At 35.7% G+C, this 26,176-nt stretch overlaps 2 protein-coding genes across 2 annotated transcripts in view; both read right to left on the reverse strand.

Annotated features, from left to right (window-relative positions):
• Positions 1-24,977, reverse strand: part of LOC131536484 (polymeric immunoglobulin receptor-like) — a 32,481-nt gene extending 7,504 nt beyond the window's left edge. The window contains exon 1 of the mRNA XM_058769445.1: positions 24,427-24,977. Within this exon, the coding sequence (XP_058625428.1) occupies positions 24,427-24,724 (298 nt within the window). The 5' untranslated portion in view covers positions 24,725-24,977. The remainder of the gene's footprint in view (positions 1-24,426) is intronic.
• LOC131548327 (CMRF35-like molecule 5) lies at positions 461-8,450 on the reverse strand. Its single transcript, XM_058789937.1, has 6 exons — positions 8,317-8,450; positions 7,863-8,180; positions 6,919-7,035; positions 6,721-6,819; positions 5,500-5,555; positions 461-3,981 (listed from the first exon to the last, which is right to left on the reverse strand). The coding sequence occupies exons 1-6, from the start codon at positions 8,354-8,356 to the stop codon at positions 3,718-3,720; spliced, it is 894 nt and encodes a 297-aa protein (XP_058645920.1). The 5' UTR covers positions 8,357-8,450; the 3' UTR covers positions 461-3,717.
• Positions 24,978-26,176: the final 1,199 nt, after the last annotated feature.

Raw genomic sequence — 26,176 nt, forward strand, 5'->3', positions numbered from 1 at the left:
TTCCGCACATTGACCATGGGTCTTTGTTGCTCAAATCACAAAAAAAATGTACTTGCACATGGATGGTGCTGACGAAAATTCTGTCTTGCGACTGTCCACCGTCCAGAGCAAAATGCAAACAAGTGAAGGTTCAATTTAGGCAATTTTCAACAAACTTATTTTCTTTTTTTACAGCATAAGCATACAAAAAAATAAAAATATGAGCATAAAATGTCTGAGAGCACAAAAAAACAGAGAAATATTACCAAGGAAAACATGATTTTGCGTGCAAGTTGGATAATTTTGCATTAATATTTCAGTTTCGTGCAATATTATTTTAAATGTCTTTAAAGCTTTGAGTTATGCTTATTATTTTTTAAAATGTGTTATTACATTTTTGATTTACGGTCATTATTTTTCGATCCGTGACCATTGTTTGCTATTCTGAAAACTTTTGCTTTCATTTTTAATGATTGCTGTGTGAGAAGTCGATATTTTTTTCCACCTGAGGTTTAATGGAAGACAGTGGTGCACGGTCAGTTTAAGTTTCGTGAGTTTAGTGTATACTGACATTATCGTGTGGAACTAGAGACGTAGTTGAAGCAGAAGTTCGGTTGAGTGCGTCATCGGATGGAGAACGGTGTTGGAGACTGGCTGAGAGCACGAGAGAGAATTACTGGAGCCATGAGTTTCATTCACAACACGGTTGTTTTTTTTCCGTCATTCTGACAGTAAGCATTTTTGAGAGTTCTGCTGTTTTTACAAGTCATCCACGAACTGTGTTATAGAGCGAGAGACATTGATTTCTTCCTACGAATCACTTAAGTGCACTTGTTAGTGCCCGAGGATGCGTTTTTGAACTGAACGATAGTTTTCCACGGAGTGATTTATTTTTTTAGTATTTTTGCACTTTTGGAGAGACTGACAATCGTCTACGATTAAGTTTTGCTTTTGAGAAGCACTTTTTCCTGCAAGTCAGACCCTGTTCAGGTGTGTCGCGTGCATCCTGTGGCTGATCTGCTCCATTTTGTTCCAGAAGGTTCCCGAATTTTTTTTTTCCTGGGCCGCGCTGAAACTTCTCGTGTTGTTTTTTTTTTTATTACCCTGCCATCCTTATCACATCTCACTGTCCTATTTCAGCTGTTTGACTCGTTGTTGCCTCCAAGCCATCGTTGCTACAGACCGGTACAACAGTTCTTTACATGTACACAAACACTTTACTGATATTGACTGAACCGAACTGAGTGTTGGAATGAACTGACTGAGTCCTCACAAACACAGTTCAAATCGACACTCTCAAAGGAAACCGAATCATTAATTGATTCATAAGAATCGTTTGAAATGAGTTATTTGGAGCGAGTAATTCGAAGTGAGCTATTCGAATTGAACTACAGTATAAGAGTTTGTGACCATCCATCCATTTGTTAAACAGCTTGTGTCCTGATATTGAAAACAATTTTGTGAAACTTAATTTTGAGGTGTTATACAGAAATGTTTGAAATTGTCAATATTTTTGAAGGTTTACCAAGGTTGAAAGGAAATTCCAGAGAACTTGTTATTATTTTTATTTCTCATTTTATTATTTTATTTTATTGAAACAACTTTTAAGACAGAAATCCAGTTTCCTAAGGAAAGGAAAAACAAATCAGTAATTGTTAAAGCAATACAGTTGAAAGTTATTTATTTATTTATTTATTTTTTTTTTTTTTTTTTACTTACCTTGGAGTAGGGACGTCTTACTTGCACAATCAGGTTTAGGAGGGTGGGAATGTGAATTTGAGTTGTCACTTTACATCACGTTTACACTTCAGGAAGCCTCCGTGTTGACACCTACTGACCTGAAGCCCACACTACCTGTTCCTATAATATATTATACAATAGTGTAAGATAAAACATATTCACACATTGTGCATATTGAGACTCAAAGCACCAGAGTGGGGGCTAGGATCCTTTCACTTTTAAGTCTTCCAGTGTAACGTTTTCATTTCCCCTACGAAGCGAGACTTACAGTTTTGTTACATTTAGATGTAAAATTGATCCCATAACACTCACTTTAAAACATGCTTGATAATTCACTTAAGTAAATGATCACAATACAATTAAAATATTACATTTAATCATTATGCAGACATATTTACCATAAGAGAAAATACAAACAAATGAGGAAACACACCAGTAATTTATCAGGAGCCAATAATCACTAAAGCAGAAGTGAAGCTGTAAAAGAGAAGTTTCTTATAAAATAAAAGTGAGTTTAATATTACACATGAATTAAGTTGTCCATAAACTGTAGGCTCGCCTGTATTATGATTTGAATCTGGATCATGTTAAACACAAATGAGACCTTTGTCACAAAGCTGTGAAGCTCTTATGTGTTTGTATTTGTTTTTCTGTCTGTTTCCTTGTCATTTAATTAATCAAAGCACTTTGTGTTGTACTTCACTTCAGCAGCTGTCTGGCCATAAACACAACTGTTCAACTATGCAAAACATATGGAGCTGTAAACTCATAAGATAAGATGAGCCACTGCCTGCATTTCACATGAATAAACAAATAATGCACAAATAACATCAGTAATGACCAAAATTTAACACACAGCTGGAAAAGCCCATCTTTTAATACCTCTTTTAATTTTTTCTGCATGAACCACAAAACTTTGGAAGCACTTCTTACTGTATTCCACAGAAATGGCAATACATATTTATACTCACTGAGCTACTTACAGAACATAATTAGTTGCTTCAGGTGTGTTTGATTAGAGTTGGAGCTGAACTTTGCAGGACAGGCGATCGCCAGGAGCAGGATTTGGCACCCCTGGCTTAAGCCATCTTTATGTAGAGCAACAATTCTTTTTTTTCAGATCGTCAGAGAGTTCTTTGCCATGAGGTGCCATGTTGAACTTCCAATGACCAGTATGAGAGAGTGAGAGCGATAACACCAAATTTAACACACCTTCTCCCCATTCACACCTAAGACCTTGTAACACTAACGAGTCACATGACACCGGGAAAATGGCTAATTGGACCCAATTTGGACATTTTCACTTAGGGGTGTACTCACTTTTGTGGCCAGCGATTCAGACATTAATGGCTGTGCGTTGAGTTATTTCGGCGGGACAGCAAATTTACACTGTTATACAAGCTGTACACTCACTACTTCACATTGTAGCAAAGTGTAATTTCTTCATTGTTGTCACATGAAAAGATATAATAAAATATTTACAAAAATGTGAGGGGTGTACTCACTTCTGTGAGATACTGTATATATACATACAAGGAATAAATTTTGACAGCTTTAAAGGCAATTTTCTCATTATTTACATTTTTTTTTTTTTTTTGCACCCTCAGATTCCAGATTTTCAAATAGTTGTATCTCAGCCAAATATTGTCCGATCCTAACAAACCATACATCAATGGAAAGCTTAATTACACTGAACAAAATTATAAACACAACACTTTTGTTTTTGCCCCCATTTTTCATGAGCTGAACTCAAAGATCTAAGACTTTTTCTATGTACACAAAAGGCCTATTTCTCTCAAATAGTGTTCACAAATCTGTCTAAATCTGTGTTAGTGAGCACTTCTCCTTTGCCGAGATAATCCATCCACCTCACAGGTGTGGCATATCAAGATGCAGATTAGACAGCATGATTATTGTACAGGTGTGCCTTAGGCTGGCCACAATAAAAGGCCACTCTGTAAAAAAAGGGTTGATCATTTGATGATGAGGCTTTAGTGTTCACTCGATTGATTGATAGATACTGTGATAGATGGACTCTTCTTGAAGAGAATCAGCGGTAAGACTCTGATAAATGTGATTCTGTCTACTGGCGTTCAGTTCTGTGTAGATCTGATCTGGATTCACACAATTTCTCACTGCAGCAGCAACATTCATGTAGTCGAGGTCTGTGTCGACTGCTTCAGTGTTTGCAGCAGAACCGTCATTACTCTGAGCTGTATGAGAGTTTGGGACAACAACTGGGTTTTCTGTCTCATAAGCATTCTGTAAATTGGAAGAAGGAAGAATTGAGTAAGAATGTGAACCTTGACACTGACTTGAGAAGAACTAAGTTCATGATCAGAGTTGGGTAGTAACGAGTTACATTTACTTCGTTACATTTACTTGAGTACATTTTTTGGGTAACTATTACTTTTAGAGTATATTTAAAAATGGGTACTTTTACTCTTACTCAAGTACATTTTTTGTGAAAAAACGGTACTTTTACTTCGTTACTGTGGGCAACGCTCCTCTCCTTACTTTATCTTAATGCAATACAAGTTAAAAAAAGCTTCAATTTATTCCAAATGCGCCGTCTACTTTTCTCTGGGCAATGAGCGATGCCCATTCGCGAATGATTCATTATTTTGAGTCAATTCTGTTCAAAGGCTTGATCAAACCAGTTGGCAAACCAGTGAATCGGTTCGCGAATCAGTTTGAATGATTCCTTGAGTTCCCTACCGCACGCGCTGAGTTGTCTGAAGTGGTTTTCACTCAGAGTTGTGACAGAAAGTTTAAGAACATCAAGAGCGTTGAGCGCAGCGGCGTGCGACCTGTTCCAGGAGGAATGCCTTTGCCTAGACATAATTTATATTGATATTTTCACAATATTTATGCTTGCAGAAATATATGCTACATTTGTTTACATTTTGCAGAACAGACGGAAGAAGATCCGTCAATGTGCATTTGTTTCGTTATGTTCAGATGTTTGGTAGCGGTCATGTGAGGAGTTTTCACTCTTCTCGGTGTCAGAGGTTATATAAATATAGGCTATAATACATAGGCCTAATTAATATACTTTGAAATATAATTTAATTCAGTGATGCAAATCAGAAATTTCATCAGCTGTTACTCCAGTTTTCAGAGTCATATGATCCTTCTGAAATCATTAATATATTGATGTATTACCAGTGTTGGAAACAGTTTTGCCGCTTAATATGTTTTGGAACATATTTGGACATTTTGGTCAGGATTCTTTGATGAAAAGAGAGCTAAAAAGAACAGCATTGATAATAAATTAACATATTGGAATGATTTCTAAAGGATTATGTGACATTGAAGACTGGTGTAAAGGCTGATGAAAATTCTGATTTGCATCACTGAAATATATTACATTTAAAAAAAAAAAAAACATTACAAATCTTTTGAATGACAGTGTGTTTGTGTGTGTGTGTGTGTGTGTGTGTATACATAGATAGATAGATAGACAGACAGACAGACACACGTTACATAAATGTATCTATATATCTAAATAAAAATAGACTATAGATATACAGTATATGATCCAAAGTAACTAGTAACTAACTACTTGAGTAGTTTTTTTTTTTTTAGTTTTTTTTATCCAATACTTTTTTACTCTTACTCAAGTAACTATTCAGACTATTACTTTTACTTTTACTTTTACTTTTACTTGAGTAAATATTTCTAGAAGTACTTTTACTTGAGTACAGTTTTTGGGTACTCTACCCACCTCTGTTCATAATGCAATAAATTATAGAAATTTTAAAGATGATAATGACTCACCTCTTCTTCTTTTCTTAATGTCAGATGAAGCGCTTCAGCGATGAAGGAAACCAGATCTGCGATAGATGAATGTTATTTTAGTTTTAAAACGTCTAGTAACTGAATTCAGTTCTTCACTTTAGCCAGACAGTTAGTCACGTTCAGGTTCATTTCTTCTCGTTGGACCACATCAATCAGCGGCTGCAGTGGTGTAGGATGGAGAGTAATGCACTGGGGTAAGGTGTACGATGTGACCGACTGGAGTTCGAATACATCTTTTGCTGAACTCTTTTCTTCTTTTTCTCATCACATCACATCGGAAAAGTGGAAATCAACTGCCTAACAAGTGTTTAATAATAATGTATTAATTGGGTAGGTTTAGTGTTACTACAGTAAATCCACTGAAAATATTAATTTGTGGACTGAAAAGTATTCTAACTGATTGTTGTCGCACAGTGTTTCTCCTGTTTTCCGCGTCAGTGTTGTTGAGAATGGCAGCGTTGTTTCATCTGCCTTTAAACTCTAGTTTAAATCACTGTCCGACCTACGCCACCACAGATGCTGATTGACGTAGTCCAACGAGATAAAATGAACCTGACACGAGTGTTTATTTTCCGCATTTTATTTAGACTTTTTTTCTCGAAATTTAACGAGTATTTTCTCTAAATTGAACGACTTTTTTTCTCTTAATTTAACAAGTTTATTCTCAACATGTTATTTTGACTTTTTTTCTCGAAATTTAATGACTTTAATCTCGAGATGGTTTTATTATTTTTATTATTGCTTGGCCCTAATCCTCTTCCGTACTATGTTGTCTGAATCAGGGTTATTATTATAGTTAAATAAACCCATTAAAAAAAAAAAAAAAAAGTGTTACTTGAAAGAAACATTAACTGAAATAAATAAATAATTAAACAAATATATATTTTCTTTTAGTTGCCAACATCTCTCATTTTCATTTAATTTAACTTGATGTACTAAAATTGAAATGGTAATTAATTAGTGAAAAACTACATATTTTAAAAATAAATAAATAAATAAAAATGATAAAAACACACACCAACGTTACTAAAACTTTAAAACTGAGATGAAAACGGAAAATATAAAAATGGACAGTAATTCAAAACATCAATAAAACCTATAATAGAATATCAGTGGTACTAAAATAAGACTGATCTGAATGTAGACAAATGTAGATTTAATTATTTCTTCCATTCATTCATTTGTATATACTTATATTACCACACATATTTTTCTTCCGTGCAGCCACAATAAGCAATACAGCACAGATCAGGAGCACAACCAAACCTCCTGCTGTGATGATGATGACGACAAATGAACCTGAAAATACAAATGACAAAATAAACCACTCAGCTGGTTCAGATGTGCATGCGAGAGAAACATGAGCAGTGAGTGTGTGGGATGTGGAGAGGTGTTTACCTGAGTCAGGTGGAGACGTCTGTGCTAACAGGGTTTGATGAGTCAGAGGAGCTGTTGAAACACATGTGCTTGTTTGTGAAAACAGGCTGATGGTTGGAACTTCAGTTGTCCTCTCATCTAAAGGGATGACAATAAAGATGGACTACTTCAGTTATACTAATACATTACAATAAAAAATGTGTTACCCCATTGGTTTCCATGCAATATGATGCAATATCTCCAAGAATATGATGTATAAAGAGTTGTGTAAAAACATGAAACTTCTACTGTAGCTTGTCAGAGTCTAAAATATCTAATAAATAAAATAAATAAACAAAATATTCTAAAAAAAATAAGTTCTTCCCTTTGTGTTAGGATCAATTTGAGCTGTGTATTTTTGTTCAAAATTAGCTGCACAGACACAAAATGAATGACTACTTGTTTTTTTTTTTTTTTTTCTTGTTTTGTTTTTTTAATTAATACTTGTAATGTTTATTTGTAGCCTGAGGTGCAAATAACTACAATTAGTTATAAATAATTTCTAAACTTATTTGTATAATTATAGTATTTACTCAAACCCTTGCAGGTTTAAAACGTGTTTCCCATGGCTTATTTTCAGTGCGGCAACGGGCTAGTAATTGAGATGCAAAAAACTAACAACCAATTACATATATTCACAGACTTTTTGACTGTGAAACTCAAATAGATGAAGACACTGCAAATTCTCATTGGATGATTCAGAAGATTTTTGGTGAACTGCATGGAAACCAATGGAGGTCGATTTGACCTCAACCCAATTAATGTAACTAAAATTTGCACAGTCTTTCTAAAACACATCTATGCGTTGAAACTTTGCATGCACATTCGTGACCCTAAATGAGAAAAGTCACATGCATACATGAGAGCAGTTACTGACTTGTTTTCATACATTTCTACTATAGGTCCATTTGTTTAAGTCACATTACCCTGTTTAACGAGCAACAAAATCTCTGAATAGACATCAGGTAAAGTCCTCTCCACAGCACACCAGTATTGTCCCTCATCCTCTGTTCTCAGGTCAGTGATGCTGACGGTGAAAACTCTGGTCGTCGTGTTGTCAGTCAGAGAGACTCTCTCGTCTTCAGCTGGAGATCCTGATTTAACCATGATGTTTTTATTTCCAAATTTACACTCGCCTTTACACAAATACTTTGAATTTGATTCATATCCAGATTTATATGCACATCTGATGTCAAGTCTCTCTCCTCTGTGTCCTGTGACTGTTTCAGGAGCACCAACAACAACTGAAAACAGAAACATCATTAGACAGGATGAGCACATTTAATGTATTAAGAAATCCCGACTGCTGATTGTAAAATATTAGAAAAGTGGAAAATTAGAGAAGTGCAAAACTGTCACATGCAGAACTCCTGAACTCACTGATACGCATGCAGGACCAGAGAAGAAGAAAGCTCCACATGGTGAGGATTTACGGCACTTTTGACTAAATAAAACTCGTAAACACTGACAAATGTTTCTTTCTTCCGTACTGACAAGTGTATGCTGCAATGCTTAACTCCTTCCCCTTCCCTGTTTTTCTTACCACTACACACACACCTAGCATATCTTGACATTACTATATATCAAACCAATATCAGAACATACTTAATTCATATAATTTGTTAACGTTATTATGCTTTTATGTGGCCTCAGAGAGTATTTGGATACTTCACTCACTTAAAAATGTGTGAATATCATTGCATCACATAAACTATCAAACAAACTCTGCCAGAGTGACATTAAATGACAATAATGACAATGAATCAGTCAAGTTGTAATATGCTAACAGTCATATAATAGTAATAGTACCATAATAGTACCAAATGATAATAATAACTCAAGGGAATGATCAGTCATATATCTAGGTTTACTCTTTAGTCTGTTTACTCTCCAACTTGTAAAAGGCACATTTTGATCATTTATGAAAACTAACATCTATGGCTTACTTCTGCATATTAACTGGATATGAAAGTATTTTATTATCCAGAAATTACAAACCTCTCCTTCAAATACCTTGTAACAGAGGGTGGGGAAATGCCGTATGTACACTCTCAAAAAGGATGCGATAAATAATAACACATTTTTTTGTGTTATAGCCATTTTAACACATTTTGTGTAATTTTAAGTTTATCATTTGTGTGTAAAAAGAAAGAGAGAGAGAGAAATAACACAGTGTGTCCAACACAATATGTTAACTAATTTGTATTAACCAAATTCGCGCCTCTTTTTTCATTGGTGGATTACATGGATGCACTCATGTCAGGTATGGATTTCCCAGCTAGAAATGTAAAGTTCCCAGAGCATTCTCAGCATGTCCCGCTGGTGTCAATGACGTTCCCAGAACGTTTCCCGAGATGCTCATGATGTGGAGCTCTTTAAAGGGTTGGGGGACGTTATTTGGAAGACCTTCAGGGATTAACACTGCTCAGAGTGTGTTTGGTCCCACAATACAGAGTGTTAAAGTAACAAAGTAACACTGAAGCAGAGTTGAACTTAATGAGAATGTTAACAAGCAGAATTACTGAAGGAAAGAGAAACAGAAAAAAAAGAGAAGAGACAAACAGAGTTTTCAGAGGAATTCTCTCTACATACTTTTAGGTTGTAAAGTTTATCTGATCTGGCTCGGGTGTCCTGGTTGCCATGGTAACCAGGGGCTGTGGGTCGTTCACATACATCCTGGCACCCAGTATGTGTATTGGGTGAGGGGTCTGTGACTATTTGTTAGTCTAATGAATAATTGATTAGTTAAATCTAATGAAAAATGGTATGTCTGATTGGTCCCAACGGTACATATTTTTTGTATTGCATTAATTTTAACTGCAAGAATAGCATATGTGAACACACTGCCTGTGTTAAGAAGAATAACACACTGGTTGTGTTAAAATTTAATTAACACAAAATGTGTTGTCCCTAACTTGACACACAGGTGTGTTAAGATATAACACAAGTTGAACAAATCTAACACAAATCTTTTTTTTTTTTCTTTTTTTTTTTTTTTTACATACTAATTTGTGTCATAGATGTACTATTTTATTTTATAATTTTGTTTTATAAAGGTGCACTATAGTGTGTGCAATTTATGACACATTAGTGTGTTAAATATTTGAAGAATATCAACCTGGTTGAGTTGAAATTAACACACCTGTGTGTCAAGTTAAGGACAACACATTTTGTATTAAAATATAACTCTAAGTTGCTTTGTTTTTAACACATCTGTTTTAAGAGTGTACTGCCTCATAATCTGAAGGATATTTAGCTGACTTCCGCTGTATAAAAATATTAATGTAGATATAAAAATGTTCTAGCAAACGCCTCTATCTGTATGCAGTGCATTGACAATAATAGAAAGACATTTAATCTCTAAATTAAAAGTTCACTTGTCAAATCGACCTAATCTACAGTCCTTTACGAAGACTGGAATAGATTGAGTTCGAATCAGTGATGTCTGACTGGTGTTCAGTTTGAACAGATGAATAAAGTGTTTCTGCCAATTCATTTGGGTTCATTTCAAACATCTCACATATCTTCACACTGCATCTGGGTTCTTTGATAAACTGCACAGAGGAATAGTTCAGACTGTCTGTTTGTGCAGTGACATTCGGTGTGCTATAAATCAGAGTATCAGGTTGATGTGCAGACAATGTCAAAATGGAGGAGCGTCTCTTCTGCTTATGCACTGAAAAAAAAATGTTTAGTTAGTTCAACTTAGAAATTGAACGTCAACTGGTAACATCTACAATAACTGGTTTTGTTTAAATGAAATAAATGATTTAAGGTTACTGATTATAACTGAATTCAACCAACCTGAAAAAAAAAGTTTTACTGAAGCATAACTGTTAGTAGATGTAACTAGTGATGGGCAGAGGAAGCCTCAAGAAGCTTTTCAGCTTTTCAGCCAAGTGTTTCACAAAAGAGTTAATTTCTGGAGCCTTCATTTGCTCACAATACCACCTGGTGGCCAAAGAGTGTAAAACAAGCAGATATATTACAGACAGAGGTGTAAAGCAAGTACTCCAGAGTGCAATCTGGATGATGGGGCAGGGCGACACATTGGGGCGGGGCGACACGTGTCGCTCCACCCACCCCCAATTCCATTGGTTTATAACACGGCAAATCTTATTGGTGTAGACCCGAGCATGTGCATTCTTTTGTGTACGATTTTGTAATTGATTTGGCCATATTACAGAAATAGTATGTGCTAACTCTAGAATCATAGGCCTATCTTAATTATTATCTGTTTAGTAACCATGGTAATTTTAATCAGATGAAGTCGTTTACAAATAAACTCTTGACGGCACCTCCGGGTTCTTCAGGCTGCAGCACTTCATTCATATATTTCCTTGAGCATCGGCAGGCCGCAGATTAGCACTAAATTGGGATTTTATACGTAAATGATGATAATTTACTGTATTTTAGATCAAAAACAAAAATATGGCAGGACTTTTACTTTTACTCTTTGGCCCCTGGACTACCCACCTCTGTTCATGTGGCTTTCTCTTTTATCACCTGCATTTTAATGGTGGTTGTCAATATGTTAAAGATACAAAACAGATTTTAATAGCAGTGTGCCTTCACTGCAACCCCCCCCCCCCCCAAAAAAAAAACAAAAAACAAAAGAAAAGTTGAGCCAACTTAAAAATTTAAGGCAACCAGCTTCAGCAGATTTTTGAGTTTTCTCAACTTGTCGTTTTAAGTTTATACAACAAAAATGTGAGAAGCTCCCACAAAAATCTGCTGAAGATGGTTGCCTTAACATTTTAAGTTGCATCAACTTTTTTTTTTTTACAGTGTTGTTGAATTGACTGGTTTAAATTAAATTTTTCTCATTTGTAAATTACAGCTGTATACTTTACAATTTTTGGCCGTAAATGTGTTTATTTTTTTCTGTATTTTTTACAAAATTAGTATGGCAACCACAGCTGTCAAAATTATTTTGTAAAAACTACAGCTTTTTTTTTTTTTTTTACAATGTACATAAACATGTTAACCAAATAATACAAATGAGTTTATAAAACCGAAATAGCTAAAAAAAAAAAAAAAAAAAAAAAAATTCTTCAAACTGTATTATTAGTCGTGAATAAATCTAAAGCTTTTGAGACTATTATTTTGTGTTATTTAATTTGTCATTAAGATATGACCGAGAAAAAAAAAAAAAAATAATAATATGGGGTCCTTTTTCAGTTTCAGCACATGCCCCTCAAAATGTCTGTGCATGGTCCTGGATCAGCTGTAAAACAGTGATTCTGATAAAATTCCCTATTAAATCATAAATAATTCCCTTTGAGCTAAACTGACCTGTCTCCCTTACACCGCTAATGTCAGTGTGAGCGGCTGGCATCTCCAGGCTGGTGGCCCCTTGTGCAACTAGCTCAAGTCCGCTGTGTATTCATACTCTATGTGTTGCAGTCTTTGTTTGTCTGTAGTTCTCTATACATCATAACTGTTGTGTTTTTTTTTGTTTGTTTGTTTTTTTTGGTCACTGTTATACAATGTTATACATTTCTGCTTTTTGGATTTTCTTAAATAACTGCTGCATTTAGATCCTTGCATCAATTCATCCTTGCCAGACCATGACAGAAAAAAAAAAAAAAGAGCAGAAGCCTCTTGACTTGTGTTAAATATTTAATCTGTCCTGAATAAAACCTTTTGGAGGAAGAACTGATATATATATATATATATATATATATATATATATATATATATATATTATATAAAAATGTTTTTATTTTTCATATATTACACAAATTCACAGCATTTTTTTATTAAATTTTTTTTGGAGTGGAAAGTTTGTCTACAGAAACCAGTTTTCTGTTCTTATTACATCTGTGGGTGAAGGTCTTCTTGGTTTGACCCGAATAATTTACATGAAAGAACAAAATAAAACCACAAGCATGTAAGCATTTAATGTGGGTTCATCTTTAGCACACTAGACAAAACCCTGCAAACACAAAGCACTGAGACCTTTACCAGCCAGTCTCTTTAACATAGTAAGGCAATTTCTTGATAATAAAAAAGTATTGCAAACCTCATTGAACACTTTGAGTAGATGCAGGATGAATTATTAAACAAGCAGCTTAGTCTTCGTTTTCTGCTTACAATGTTCTGCTTACTTCTCAGCCTTATGTGTCTCACTGTGGGTTTCCTGAATAAGTCTGTTTAATCTTCACAATTAAACTAAATTGAGACACCGTGTGTCACCTGTTTTCTGTGTCTTTCAATTGGAAAGAAAAATGACCTGTTTCTCATGAAACATAAAAGCACCTCTAGCATTCATGAGAAACTTCTAAGAACAACTCTTTGTTTGACAGGGTGAATAACAGGGTCATGTGTGATGATCTGTGATTTCTGCTGTGAGTGAATGAATTCAGTCTGCAGTAGGGTTGGGAATCGAAAATCGATTCCGATTCAAATTAAAATGTTGCTTCCGCCTATCAATTCGGTCCGTGTATCATCTGATCATTAGTTTTTTGATTTAATATTGATAGTAGAAAAATGAGAAAAAGGCACCTATTTTAGTTTTTTCATTTGTTCAGAGAAGCGCAAAAACAAGATTTTGGCTCGATTCTCATTTTTTGGTTCATGGGGTAGAAAACGGATAAACGACTTCAAAATTCGGTCATGAGACGCCCCTTTCTGCCGATTGGTCAACCAAATCTAAACCCGTGACGTCATCAGTCTTTCCTCTGTTCCGTTCAAGAAAATAATAGTCCTCTGCTGCTGTATCAGTATACCGATCTTAAATTGTACGGGGCAGGTCCTAGATCGGGCTTTCTACTGTGCAAACTAAGCGTTTTACAGAAATGTTTATTTCAGAAATTTTTATCAGCACCAAGCCTGTTTTATTTAGCTGTGCAGAGTTAAATCAGTGTGAAGCTGCACTGTGCAGAGTGGATGAGAAGCACAGATAAGAAAAGATAGAAAAAACCCAAAAACAAAGACACCAACAGGTTTTGCTGTATTGAAAAAGATTATATAATCACACCTTCATTCCACACAGAACCCCAATATAGAACAACAGGCTATTTAGGCTATGTACTCTTGGTTGGCTTGAAAGGGGTGTTTGGTTAGGCTAGTTCTTCATTTATTGAATGAGGAGTTTGTTATCCTTCAGTGACTTGTGTTCTAAATAGCTACTGAACGTAAACAATTTATGCACGTTATAAATGCCATTCCAAAAAGTTTTATAAAACTATTTATAAATCTATACAAAAGTTTTGTTTCTCTTTAATGGTAACGACCTCAAAGCTTCCCAACAAACGTATTCATTCTTGGTTGTCTATAGACTGGGCTTGCTTCTGTGTAGATATAAATTCTATTCTATGACAGCTGTTATACCCTACCCTGCTTAATTGTTTGTTTGTTTAATTAAGTAAATAATTACTTAATTCATTTCAAAATAAATATTTTAAACACTAATACGAAAAGGAAAGAATACAATTGGGTATAATAGGCCTATAACGTTCACGCAAGAAACTGTCATTATGACTGACAACCGGAGAACAGAGATATTAAAATACATACTCTCCTGAGTTTTATAATGTAGTCTTGTATTTTATTAAAATTGATTAGAATTTGTATAACAAAATATGCTCTTGCGCGAGCTGCTGCCCACTCGCACATAGGAATGTGAGATTTTAAGAAAAGTAAAAACTTGCCATTTTGGTTGTTTCTCACCAAACCCATATGATATACCCTCAGAACGCTTGGAATATACACCACAAATTATTTTACGACAGATCTGCATCTGCTTCAAAAAGAAAAGAAAAAAAAGAACATTATCTGCCATTAAATGGGCAAGTGCGAGCGGTTAAATCAATAAGCAGACACACGGCTGCACAGACCAGCACAGACCAGTCAAGCACAGACCAGTATTGCAGTGCACAGGAAATATGCAGCAGTCATTTTAAAGCAGTTATTTAATTCATATTGAGTATTAATTTATGTTCACTTATATTTTTTTCCTCAAGAGGGGAAATAACTAAATACTCTATAATTTTATCTATTTTTACTCTATTTTTTTTTTTTTGTGTGTACATTCAAAATAACTACAAAATGTCATGCCTTTGAAAAATAAAGAAAACAAATGCATGCAACACTTTTGGCGCGTCTTGGTCTCCCTGAACATCTTTCTGTCGCACGCCACCACAGGAACCAATCCACAGTGAATACTTGACGCGCCTACTTTTAAAAGTCTACATTTAGATTATTTGGCCTTAAATGCATCATATAAGTCACTTTGGGAAAAAAAATCACTGTATGTATCATGATAAAAAAAAAAAAAGTGACTTTACAGTGTGAAAAATATGGTAGGCTATAGGAAATTATTTCGCGGATCACTTTAAGAACCGCTGGTCTACACAGAAAAAAAGCCTTGTCTAGAGACTGCCTCGGCACGAGTTGTGTCGAGCTATTCATTAGTCTGCTTGTTTGATGAGAAAAAGAGGAAATTTAGTTGCAATAAAACGGTTATAAATCCGTACACCTGCAGCAGCGGAGGACTACTATTCTGCAGCGGTAACTGCAGAAGTACTGATGACTGCACGGTTGATCTTTGGCTGACCAATCAGCAGAAAGGGGCGTGTAATTCCCCCCCACGTGTAGACATCGAATACTTAAGCTGTTTATTCATTTTTCTATGCCCGAACGAAAAACGAAAAATTAAGCTGAATTCTCGTTTTCTCCTTTTTTTGAACAAATGAAAAAACGAAAATAGGCACCGTTTTCTCGTTTTTCTACTATCAATATTAAATCAAAAAACGAATGATCAGATGATACACGGACCGTCACCACCAACATGACAAAGCACTTTAATTTAATAGATTGTTAAAGGGGTGGTTTACTGTTTTTTTTCTAGGCTTGATTGTGTTTATGGGGTGCAGTCTAACATGTGTTCATGCTTCATTTTTTTAAAAACGCATTATTTTTCATATAATTTACCTTTATTCCACACCGCTCTGTCCCTTCTCTGACAAACACCTCGATTACTTCCTGTTTTTATGAAGCCCCTCCCTCAGAAATACGTGATGGGCTCTGATTGGTTAGCTGGCTCAGTGTGTTGTGATTCACTAAACCGCCGAGCGTGTGTCTAAATGTCCCGCCCCTCAGCTCAGCAGCATGTGCTCTGGTTGTATTGTAAACGATTTATAACAATATAGAAACGTCTATATTGCTTATCAATTTGAGCCCGATTAAGACGAAGAGGATATTAGTGAAGAGGATCACGCAGAACCTGTGCAAGCACGGCTCTTAATTATGTTTGTTTGTCGTCTCATACGTTTAGATAAGCTGTTATTATGCTACTGCTTATGTTAGATTTTAATATACGGTTTTATTCTGATTAAAGCTTTGATACAGTACGGCAACCGCACACGCGTCCATGTATAACGCTTCTCATTGCTATGTGAAAATGTATAATTGGAACAGTTTGTTGGAGCTGATCTGACGATCTGAATGAGAGAGAGAGAGAGAAAGAGAGATGCAGAGCAGGGCGATGTGAGGAACAGTATTAAGAGGCTGTTTTAGAACATTGATTTTGAAACTTGTGAATCCATTAGAATCCATAGAAGACAGAATCGTGATTCATATATGAATAGATTTTTACCTGCACCCCTAGTTTTCTCTTCCTCTTCTCTAAAGCAGCACAGCATGGCCCCGCCCCCTTCCTTACATGTTCCAGAGGGCGGGGTTTATCTGGGTCAGTGACGTATCAGACCCGGGAAGTAGTTCGTTTTAGGCCCTTACCAGCCGTTTTTGTGGGCATTAAACTTCCAGGATTTTAAAAGACGATATCTCTGTTTGCATTGAACTTTCAGCGCTGCAACTTTGCAGATGTTGTTTATGCTCAAACAGCAACATTACACACTAACTAACGTTAAAAAAGTGAAATTGCAATAAACCACCCCTTTAAAGATCACGAACACGATTCAAACACCAACATGATTAAACTAAATTACAATGGCTGCGTTTACACTGCAAGTCTTAATGCACAAATCCGATCTTTTGGCCCGTCTGTTTACATTCACTTTCTGCTAAGTTATCACCTCGTTAAGCAAAATAACGTAGCTTTTAGCTGTTGTATTTTCAAAATTTACGGGGCAGAGGTTGAAAAACATCTCCTGAATGTGCAATTTCTTACCTATAAAAAGTTTCCATCCCAATAAAATGCGAACGCATACAGCACGCCGGCATTAAAACGCCATTAAAAATCTTTATGAGCAAACGTGTCGCCTTCGCATTGGGAGTTCAGTGGAAAATCGGATATGTGTGTTTAGACGAAGGTCGGATATCCAGATATCGGACGTGTATCCGATTAAAATCCACATTTGGAAGTGTCTCAGATCGGATGTAAAAAAAATCGGATCTCACGCGGGTTTTTGTGTTTACAAATTCTGATCTGTGTCAGATGTGAGCAAAACAATCTGTTTCATTCAACCTTTGACGTGTGCGATCACAACATTGTGATCACTCTTGGTTTGTCCGTGCAGCATAAGATCACATCAGTGTGATTTAAACATTTAAATCTGTGTTTGTGCTGCCACTGACCTACAGAGAGCAGCTGTCATCTGTCATGAATGATACGCACAGTCTTTTAAACCACACAGTATCGTCATTTCTGTTACAAACATTCAAATCACAGAATTACTGGGATAAAAGTTTATAGTTAAGATATAAACTCTGTGTATGGTAGCAATTAAAATAGAGTAAATCACTTTTTGAAAGTGATTTGACACTTCAAATGAAGATTTATCGATTACATTGTTACACCAGTAGGTGGCGAAAAGGGGCTGTTACAGTTTTTCTCGATTGCTAACACACAATTCATGAAACAATTCACCATTTTCTCACAACTATAGACACAATCTCAAAACTACACACCAACTTGTGCAAACTTCAAACTTCCAGGTCAAAATCAAATAGTTTAGTCAAAAACCTGTTCTCTTTTGTCAGACTCAAACTTTGGCCTCAGATGATACACAAACCTGTCAAATACTCAGACTACTTTCCTGTCTAGAGAACACTAGTGAGATCTATTCAAAACACTGTTACAAAAACATCATTTTGGGAAACAGGAATCCTTTTGCTAGTCAATGACTGTTACAGTATAAGGCATAAATAAAGGGGTGCAGATACAGTAAAATTCAAAAATAAACTTTAAGAAAAGTTTACTTTCATTACACTTCTGTAAAGAGATCTTCTAGTAGATGAAAAGCACTAGAAGAGAAAAGTTCGAAGACCAAACAACTGAATATACAGTAAACACACACTGGAATATAATGTCATTTACTGTAAATAAATTAATTAATTAATTAATTCAGCATCCTCAGCCAATTACAGTATTGGTAGTATCCTTATTTGTTATAGCAGTTTCTTAGTCTTCTGAAAAAAGACTTATCTGCCTCCCCTAGACAGACAACTCTCAGTTCTGCAAAAATAGAGTAGATGTAAGGACTACTTGGCTACAAATCAATTCAACAGTAATGAGTTTGAGGGTGCACAACATGTGCTACAATATGTACTGTACATAGAATAATGAAAGTTGTCTCATCTGAAGTACTGCTGCTATGTACTGTAATTATATTGTATGTGTCAGTAGTATTGAGACCTTGTAGATGAGCCTGTAGGCCATCTTCCCTCATGGTCAGTCCATGCTGAAGAACATGGTCAACTATAGTGCTTTGTATTTCATCAGGAACAAATGACCTTTGACCTCATCCCCTTCATTTTTCTTTTCTCCTCCTATTCCTCTTTGTCTCCCACTGCCAGGATTCATTTTCCAAAACACTTAATCAACTGTGCTCTTGTTCATATCACCATGAGATTCTGACCTGTGTGTCATCAGTTTTGCTACTGAATGTTCACACATGGATAAATGTGCGCTGTTTGAGTTTATTTTTTGATGCTTGAGTTAATTATATTGTGTGTTTGTGTTTTCTGAATGAGAACATGGTTAAACCTGTGCAAAATGCTGCCATTTTTGTGTAGAGTTTTGCAGAAAACATTGAGCAAATTGGAACGTGTGTGTAAACAGGTGAAATGTGTTAAAGGTTTTGAGAAACATGTCTTTGTTTTGAGAACTATATGAATGGTTTGGAAAATTGGGCCAAATGAATCAGTTATAGTGTGTTAGCAATCGAGAAAAACTGTAAAATGTATTTGTCATACAAGAGATTCGTTCAAGAAAGCTGATTCATCCAGTAATGACACAAGTACATCTGGAGTGAGTCATTGAATCATTCATTCATAAATTACATGTGATTTTGTTTAGTTGTCTGATGTTTTTTCTTCAGAGTCATGAGAGAACCACAACTTCCATTGGGGGGGAAAAAAAAAAAAGAAGAAAAAAAAAAAAAATTATTATTATTTTTTTTTTGCACAAAAACAGCTCTTAAAGAGTCTAGTTTTAATGTAGCCTGTTGATTTTTGTTCATGGTATTCAGCTCCAATAAATGGTTTGCAAAAAAAGAGACACAGGATAAATGTTTAATATCATTATTTAATCATGTTGGAATCGAAAAGTATCGGAATCGATAAGCGGAATCGGAATCGATAAAATTCAAACGATCTGTCTCGTCTGATGATGAATGCAATCATATGATCTCAAAACCCTGATACGAAATGATACAAAAAATTCCTCATTTAAAAAAAAAAAAGAAAAAGAAAAATACTATACTACCAGACTGCTACTCTGTAGTTACACTCAGCATGGTATTAAACAAAAAAATATATGATATGTTTGTGTGTGTGTGTTTATGAAAGACAGCAACACATTATCTCAATAAACACTCAGTCACAGTGAATCCTCCAATCAGCAGCATTGTCAAACACATAGAAATAATGTTGAACAAAGAGAAATCTGAAAATACATAAACACATACAGTGATGATTAGAGAGAATGGAGTTGTACAGATGTATATGAAGAGTTTGGTTCCTTTTTTTTTTCTTCAAAATCTATTGAATCAATTTAAAAGTTATTTTTCATATTGAAACTGTTGAAAATACACAACAAAGTAAGTTGATCCACATATGACAGCCTCTGAACTTGGTCAATTCTAATCTTATATACAGGCACTGGACTAAAAATGCATTTAATCAGTCATCGCTTCCAAAATGAATTCAACAGGTCATCTTGTTAATGATATAAATTAATTACAACAATAAAATAAAATTTCTTCATGAACAAGAACATGAACACACAAAACATCACATTAGACCACAGAAATTCCAAAATGATATTTCCCTTACATTCAACTTGCGTTCATAATCGAATGCGATTCATCTGAGATTATGAACGCGATATAGCTTGTCAGTGATGTATGGCTCTGTGTATTAAATGCCGCTCCATCTGAAAGCACGTGAAGTAGATCACACAGAACCGCTTTACTGATGAGATGCGCATGACAATCACATGCGATTTATCCTGCAGCCTTATTTTTTTTGTTTGTTTGTTTGTTGATCACAAAGTAGATAAGGAAAACTAGGATGCCGGGTGAATTCAAAGCGCCACCATTACAGTCTACAGTGCGTGGAATGGTGCGCTGTGATTGGTTGAGTGGATATATCGCATTCTGCAGAAAAGAGAGACTGGCTTTGGAAAAAATAGGGAGAGAACATGACAGAATAACATGGCAGATACTGAATTTTGCGTAAAACTAAAAATTGGCTTTTCAATACTGACCAGAAACAATACTGATTTAGGCGGAAACTCATTTTTTATTTTTTTATTTAAAATTGTGTTTATCGCGTTTTGGAACCAAACTCTTCATATTTAAACATGCAATAAAGAAACAAGCAACATTAATGTTTCATACCCTTTTTAACAGTGATACTGACTCTAGTGGTGACGTGAGCTCCACACCAGTATATCCCAGAATCCTCTTCTCTCAGATCAGTGATGTTCACAGTAAAGACTCCAGTAGATGCTTCATCACTGAAAGAGAATCGATCATCTCTGATCGTCTCCAATGAAACCCCATCCTTCACACACATGGAGGCTTCATGTGCTTTGCAGAAGCTTTTCTGATCTTCATCATGATGTTTGCACTGGATTGACACGTCGTCTCCTTCATACTTAGTCAAGTTCAGCTCTGGAAATGATTACAAACACAAGAACATCAATTCACAGCCGTAGCTTCACATATTCAGATGAATAAACCTTCCTCACCCTCGTTCATGATGACCATCAGATGAGTGTAAAGATAATTGAGGTCTGTTTCTAATGTCACTGCACACCAGTATTTCCCAGCATCCTCTGCTGTCAGTCCAGTGATGGTCCCAGTGAAGACACTTGCAGTAACGTTATCTTTCAGAGTCAGTCTGTCAGTCTTGGTCTCTTTCTCTTCTCTCACAGTATCACTGAGAGGATTGCTGTCTCTAGTGGAGCACTTCCCCTTACAGAGAGACTTTGTGTTTGATTTATAGATTGAATCATAAGGACAGATGATCTCAGCAGATTCTCCTTCACGTCTCACTACTGGAGCCAGTCAACAATTTGATCTCACAGTGATGTCACCATGATCTCCCAGGATACTCGTGATGAGGTCACAATGTGAGGTAACAGTGAGCTAAAAGTGTAACCTCACAGCGCCCTCACTGTGTGCTCATACTAATGTGAGGTCAAAGTGCACTCACTGCACAGAGACTAGATACCCAGCATGCATTGCAGCATGAAGCTTTTGATTGTCACCATTGTTGAGATTCATACACTGATTCTTGATGTCTCTCTCTGTTTTTAAGTGACACCATAGTTCAAAACGTTTGTGACTTATGCTTTTAAAATAAATTATTACACTGTTTGACCCTATACTGTATAATCAAAAAGCTGTTATAATTAAAACATTCAGATTAATAACACTTCACAAAGACTGCATACTGAATCTAGCTGATGATTTGTTGTTAACAACAAACCAATATCACCTGATGGCAATCTCTTTGTGGTGTTACTTGCCATAACAAATGTGATTTACAAACACAGTTACAGCAACCCCCAAAAAATATAATGTTATAAAGTCAAGGGTCAAGAGCCCAACTAAAGCAAACAATAATCACTTTGATGGTAACATCAACAAAACAATAAAACATCTAATACTCAATAAACACTTTTGTAGATATCAGAAATAAAGTCAGTCTGGTTAGTAATGAGTGGAGCAGGTGATGCTGTTTGTGGAGTTGTTTAATCTCTGCAGAGATCATGAGAGATTTAATGTCTTCTTTTATTCCAGTTGATTTCATCGAAGGCTGTGTCTGGAAGTCAGTTGTATGTTTGGAGAAGGTTCTTATAACAGAAATCTGTTAGCTGGGCGTGCACTCATGAGCTCATCATGTGAGAGCACTGTGATATATCTGTGATAGTGTTGAGAAACAGGAAGTAGAATGTCCCCTAGCGACTGATATTTGAACTGCCTCCTCTCAACTTGCTCATCATTTTTAACCCCTTAACTGTCACCCACAGTTTTGAACAGAGACATTATAGTGCACTATCCAAACTTAATTTTTATAATTCATGAATGAAAATATTTTGTAACATGATTTTAATGTACCATTTACATGGTAATGCAATGTCTGATTTTAAAATGGGTTTCAAAGGATGAATTTTGAAATTTTAAGTTTTCTACTGATAAATAATTTCTTATGATTTCTAATTCGTGATAGAGAAAAAGGCAACTAAGAAGACTTTCTGTGACAAAGGTCAGAATTCATGTCATGATGTAGATTTTTCAGGTGCACTCTTGTCATAAACAGAGGTGTCAAATCCAGGGTCAGAAAGTAAAAGTCCTGCCATGTGTTTATTCCACCCATGAACTCAGCAGCTGATTTCACCAGAGGAGGAACCAACTCATTCCTTTCAAGTCACAAGCAAGTTTCGAGTCAAATCCCAAGACCTCAACGAGTTGAGGTAATTAAGAAGATAATTGAGAGACTAATTAAATGATGATTGTGCATTAGTGATGAACACCTGCTGTTACTGTGAATCACAGAGGATCAGATGTTGATGTTTTATTGGTTAAAATGATACCACCATCATGTAGATCAGTGTTTGCTTTAGTTGGGCTCTTGACCCTTGACTCCTGTGTTAGATCTCTCTGTAGCAATGCATGTGCTGTTGTAAAGCGGAGAGATCAGTGCTGTGCAGTAAGCAACTGTTAGTTGTTTTCATATGATGAGGTAATCATCAGGTGCTTACCTGTTTGCATCAATATACTGTGTGTGTATATATATATATATATATATGCACATACAACATTTTCATTTTTTAATTTATGTTCTGCTTTTGAATAAACAACTCTGTGAAACCACAGTACGCAATGAATTTACTGCTGTAGTAGTTATAGAGAAATAATTTTAAATCTAATGCATTTAAATATTTAAACTCCAGTCCTACTCAGACACACACAGACATCAAGAACCAGCGTATGAATCTCAACAATGGTGACAATCAACAAAATGCTTCATGCTGCAATGCATGCTGGGTAACACCACAGTATGAATAATTATTGTCACCACTGTTGAGGATCGTATGATAAGTGTTCATGTCTAAAAGCCTGAGCAATATAATTCTTAATTTTTTCCAATATTTAATATTACGATGGCATTTGTTTAATAGTAAATTCCTGCAGTTCTGTAACGGCTGAGCGTCAGTAAATAAACCAAAGAGAGACACCTTCATGATGTTCATTCAAGTGACATAAAAGCCAAAAGTGTAAGCTCATCTGCTTCCTCAAGCTTTTAATTCAGCAATGTGCAAATGTTTGTTGTGAAGCAATATTTCAATTGCTTAAAAGCAATCCATTCTCAGTTACTAAAAGGGTCAAGAGCCCAACTAAAGCAAACACTGATCTCCATGATGGTGGCATCATTTTAACCAATAAAACATCAACATCTGATCCTCTGTAATTCTCAATAACAGCAGGTGTTCATCACTAATGCACAATCAACATTTAATTAGTCTCTCAATTATCTCTTAATTACCTCAACTCGTTGAGGTCTTGGGATTTGACTCGAAACTTGCTTGTGACTTGAAAGGAATGAGTTGGTTCCTCCTCTGGTGAAATCAGCTGCTGAGTTCATGGGTGGAATAAACACATGGCAGGACTTTTACTTTCTGACCCTGGATTTGACACCTCTGGTCATAAATTAATCTATTACTTTTCCTACATAATTTTTTAACAGAAAAGTGGTAAAATACCTATTTAGGAGTCTTAGACCTTTCCAACGATATATAGTTTGTCATGATTAGATTAGGATTTAATTGTAAAATAGTGAAGTAAAGGTAGGCGTCCCACAGGGTGGACGGTGACAGTTAAGAGGTTAAATCACAATGAACTCATATATTACTCACACTGTGAGGATCACCGTATGAGAATGATGTGATATCACTGTGATCATAGCGTTATCTCACATGTTGACTGGGGAGGCACTAAAAACAAACAGACCTTTCACACAAATTATTCTGAATAGACTGTATTTACAGTGAAATCATCTGAATGGACTCACTGATGAGGTTGAGCTGAATTTTCGTGGTCAGGGAGATGAAAGTCAAATATGTGTCTCTGGTTTCTGCTCCACACCAGTAAACTCCAGCATCTCTCACGCTCACATTACTGATGCTCACTGTAAAAACTCTCTCTTCATTTCTCTCAGATGAACCACTCATTTGTGTCACTTTAGATGAGCTGATGTTCTGACAGATGTGATTATCATCCTCTTTGCAGAAATGAACTTTATGTTCCTCTGAGATCTGACAGCTGATGCTGACTTCTTCACAAAGATAAGCAGTTTTAGTCACACCCATTGGATATTTTGCATCTACAAAACAAGGCAAGTTAACATAAAGATGAGAAAAAATACTTTTTAAAAAAAAAGATTCAGTATTATCTGTTCCTCACCGTGTTTGACGCTCAGCTGAAGTTGAGTGAAGCTCTCAGTATAGTCAGATACTATCACTCCACACCTGTATGTTCCTGCATCTGCAGCTTTCAGCTCTCTAAAAAACACCATCAAGACTCCTGCTCTGGTGTCGTCATATAAAGAAACATCTCCATTCTCCATCCATTCATCCTGAACTCCTGGGGCCTCATTTATAAAATGTTTCTGTTTGTTTCTGTTTCTGTTTATTTCACTTTTAAAGCACACATTAATACAACCTGTTTGTTGCCCAAGGTGCTGTACAAACAAAGTAAAACAAATAAAACCAAGAAAATATACAGAAAATAAATTCAAAATAAACACTAAAAATTCAATGACAACCCCTCATTACCCAGTAGAATCAAAAGCCTGAGATAATAAATGAGTTTTTAACCGAGTTTTAAATGTAAATATAGTTGGAGCTGCTCTAACATACAGGGGTAATGAATTCCACAGTCTAGGTGCAATTACTGAAAAGGCCCGATCACCCCTAAGTTTTAATCTAGACCTAGGAATATTTAGAAGCAGCTGATCAGAGGACCTAAGGGATCTAGTAGGCGTGTGTCGTTTCAGAAGGTCTGCAAGATAAGGAGGTGCCAAACCATTTAATGATTTAAAAAAAAACAATAAAAGCTTAAATTCTATTTGGAAACGTACTGGCAGCCAATGAAGGGAAAATAGAACTGGTGTAATATGGTCTCGTTTTTGAGTACCGGTCAGCATCCTGGCTGCTGCATTTTGGACTGCCTGCAAACGCAACAACGCTTTCTGGGTAACTCCTATATAAAGGGAATTACAATATTCAAGCCTTGGAAAAAATAAAAGCATGGATGACTTTCTCAAGGTCTTTAAAAGAGAGAAATATCTTTACCTTAGCCAAAAGTCTCCAGTGGAAAAAGCAGGATTTAACGACAGCATTTATTTGCATGTCAAATTTAAAAGCTTTATCAAATAAAACACCGAGGTTTTTCACCACCATCTTATTATACGAGGCCAGAGGGCCAAGGAGAAATAATTTGCCCTCGCTCTATTTAAAAACTTCTGATAATTTGCTAGAGAATCCCTAAAAATCTCATAAGAAATTTGAAGCTTGTCCTTTTTCCATTTGTGCTCCGCTCGTCTACAAATCTGTCGGAGGGCACGAGTAGATTCATTTTGCCAAGGCTTTGATTTATGTTTTACACGCTTAACCTTTAAAGGTGCAATAGAATCTAAGATACTGGTACATGTAGAATTAAACAGAGAGAGTAACTCTTCAGCACATAATTGCGAAGATAAGTTTACACAATCCAAATTTAGAGGAGAAAAAAAATCATTATAAGCAGTACAAAAATCATTG

This window comes from Onychostoma macrolepis, chromosome 01 (genome assembly GCF_012432095.1).
Source record: "Onychostoma macrolepis isolate SWU-2019 chromosome 01, ASM1243209v1, whole genome shotgun sequence".
Classification (NCBI taxonomy): domain Eukaryota; kingdom Metazoa; phylum Chordata; class Actinopteri; order Cypriniformes; family Cyprinidae; genus Onychostoma; species Onychostoma macrolepis.

What these genes read in the sequence shown, in the direction of transcription:
- LOC131548327 (XM_058789937.1), bottom strand. Translation starts at nt 8,356, where the DNA reads ATGTGGAGCTTTCTTCTTCTCTGGTCCTGCATGCGTATCA. An exon ending in CTGGTCCTGCATGCGTATCA is followed by an intron (nt 8,181 to 8,316) that starts GTGAGTTCAGGA and finishes TTCTGTTTTCAG; the next exon opens with TTGTTGTTGGTGCTCCTGAA. An exon ending in CATTAAGAAAAGAAGAAGAG is followed by an intron (nt 3,982 to 5,499) that starts GTGAGTCATTAT and finishes TCCAATTTACAG; the next exon opens with AATGCTTATGAGACAGAAAA.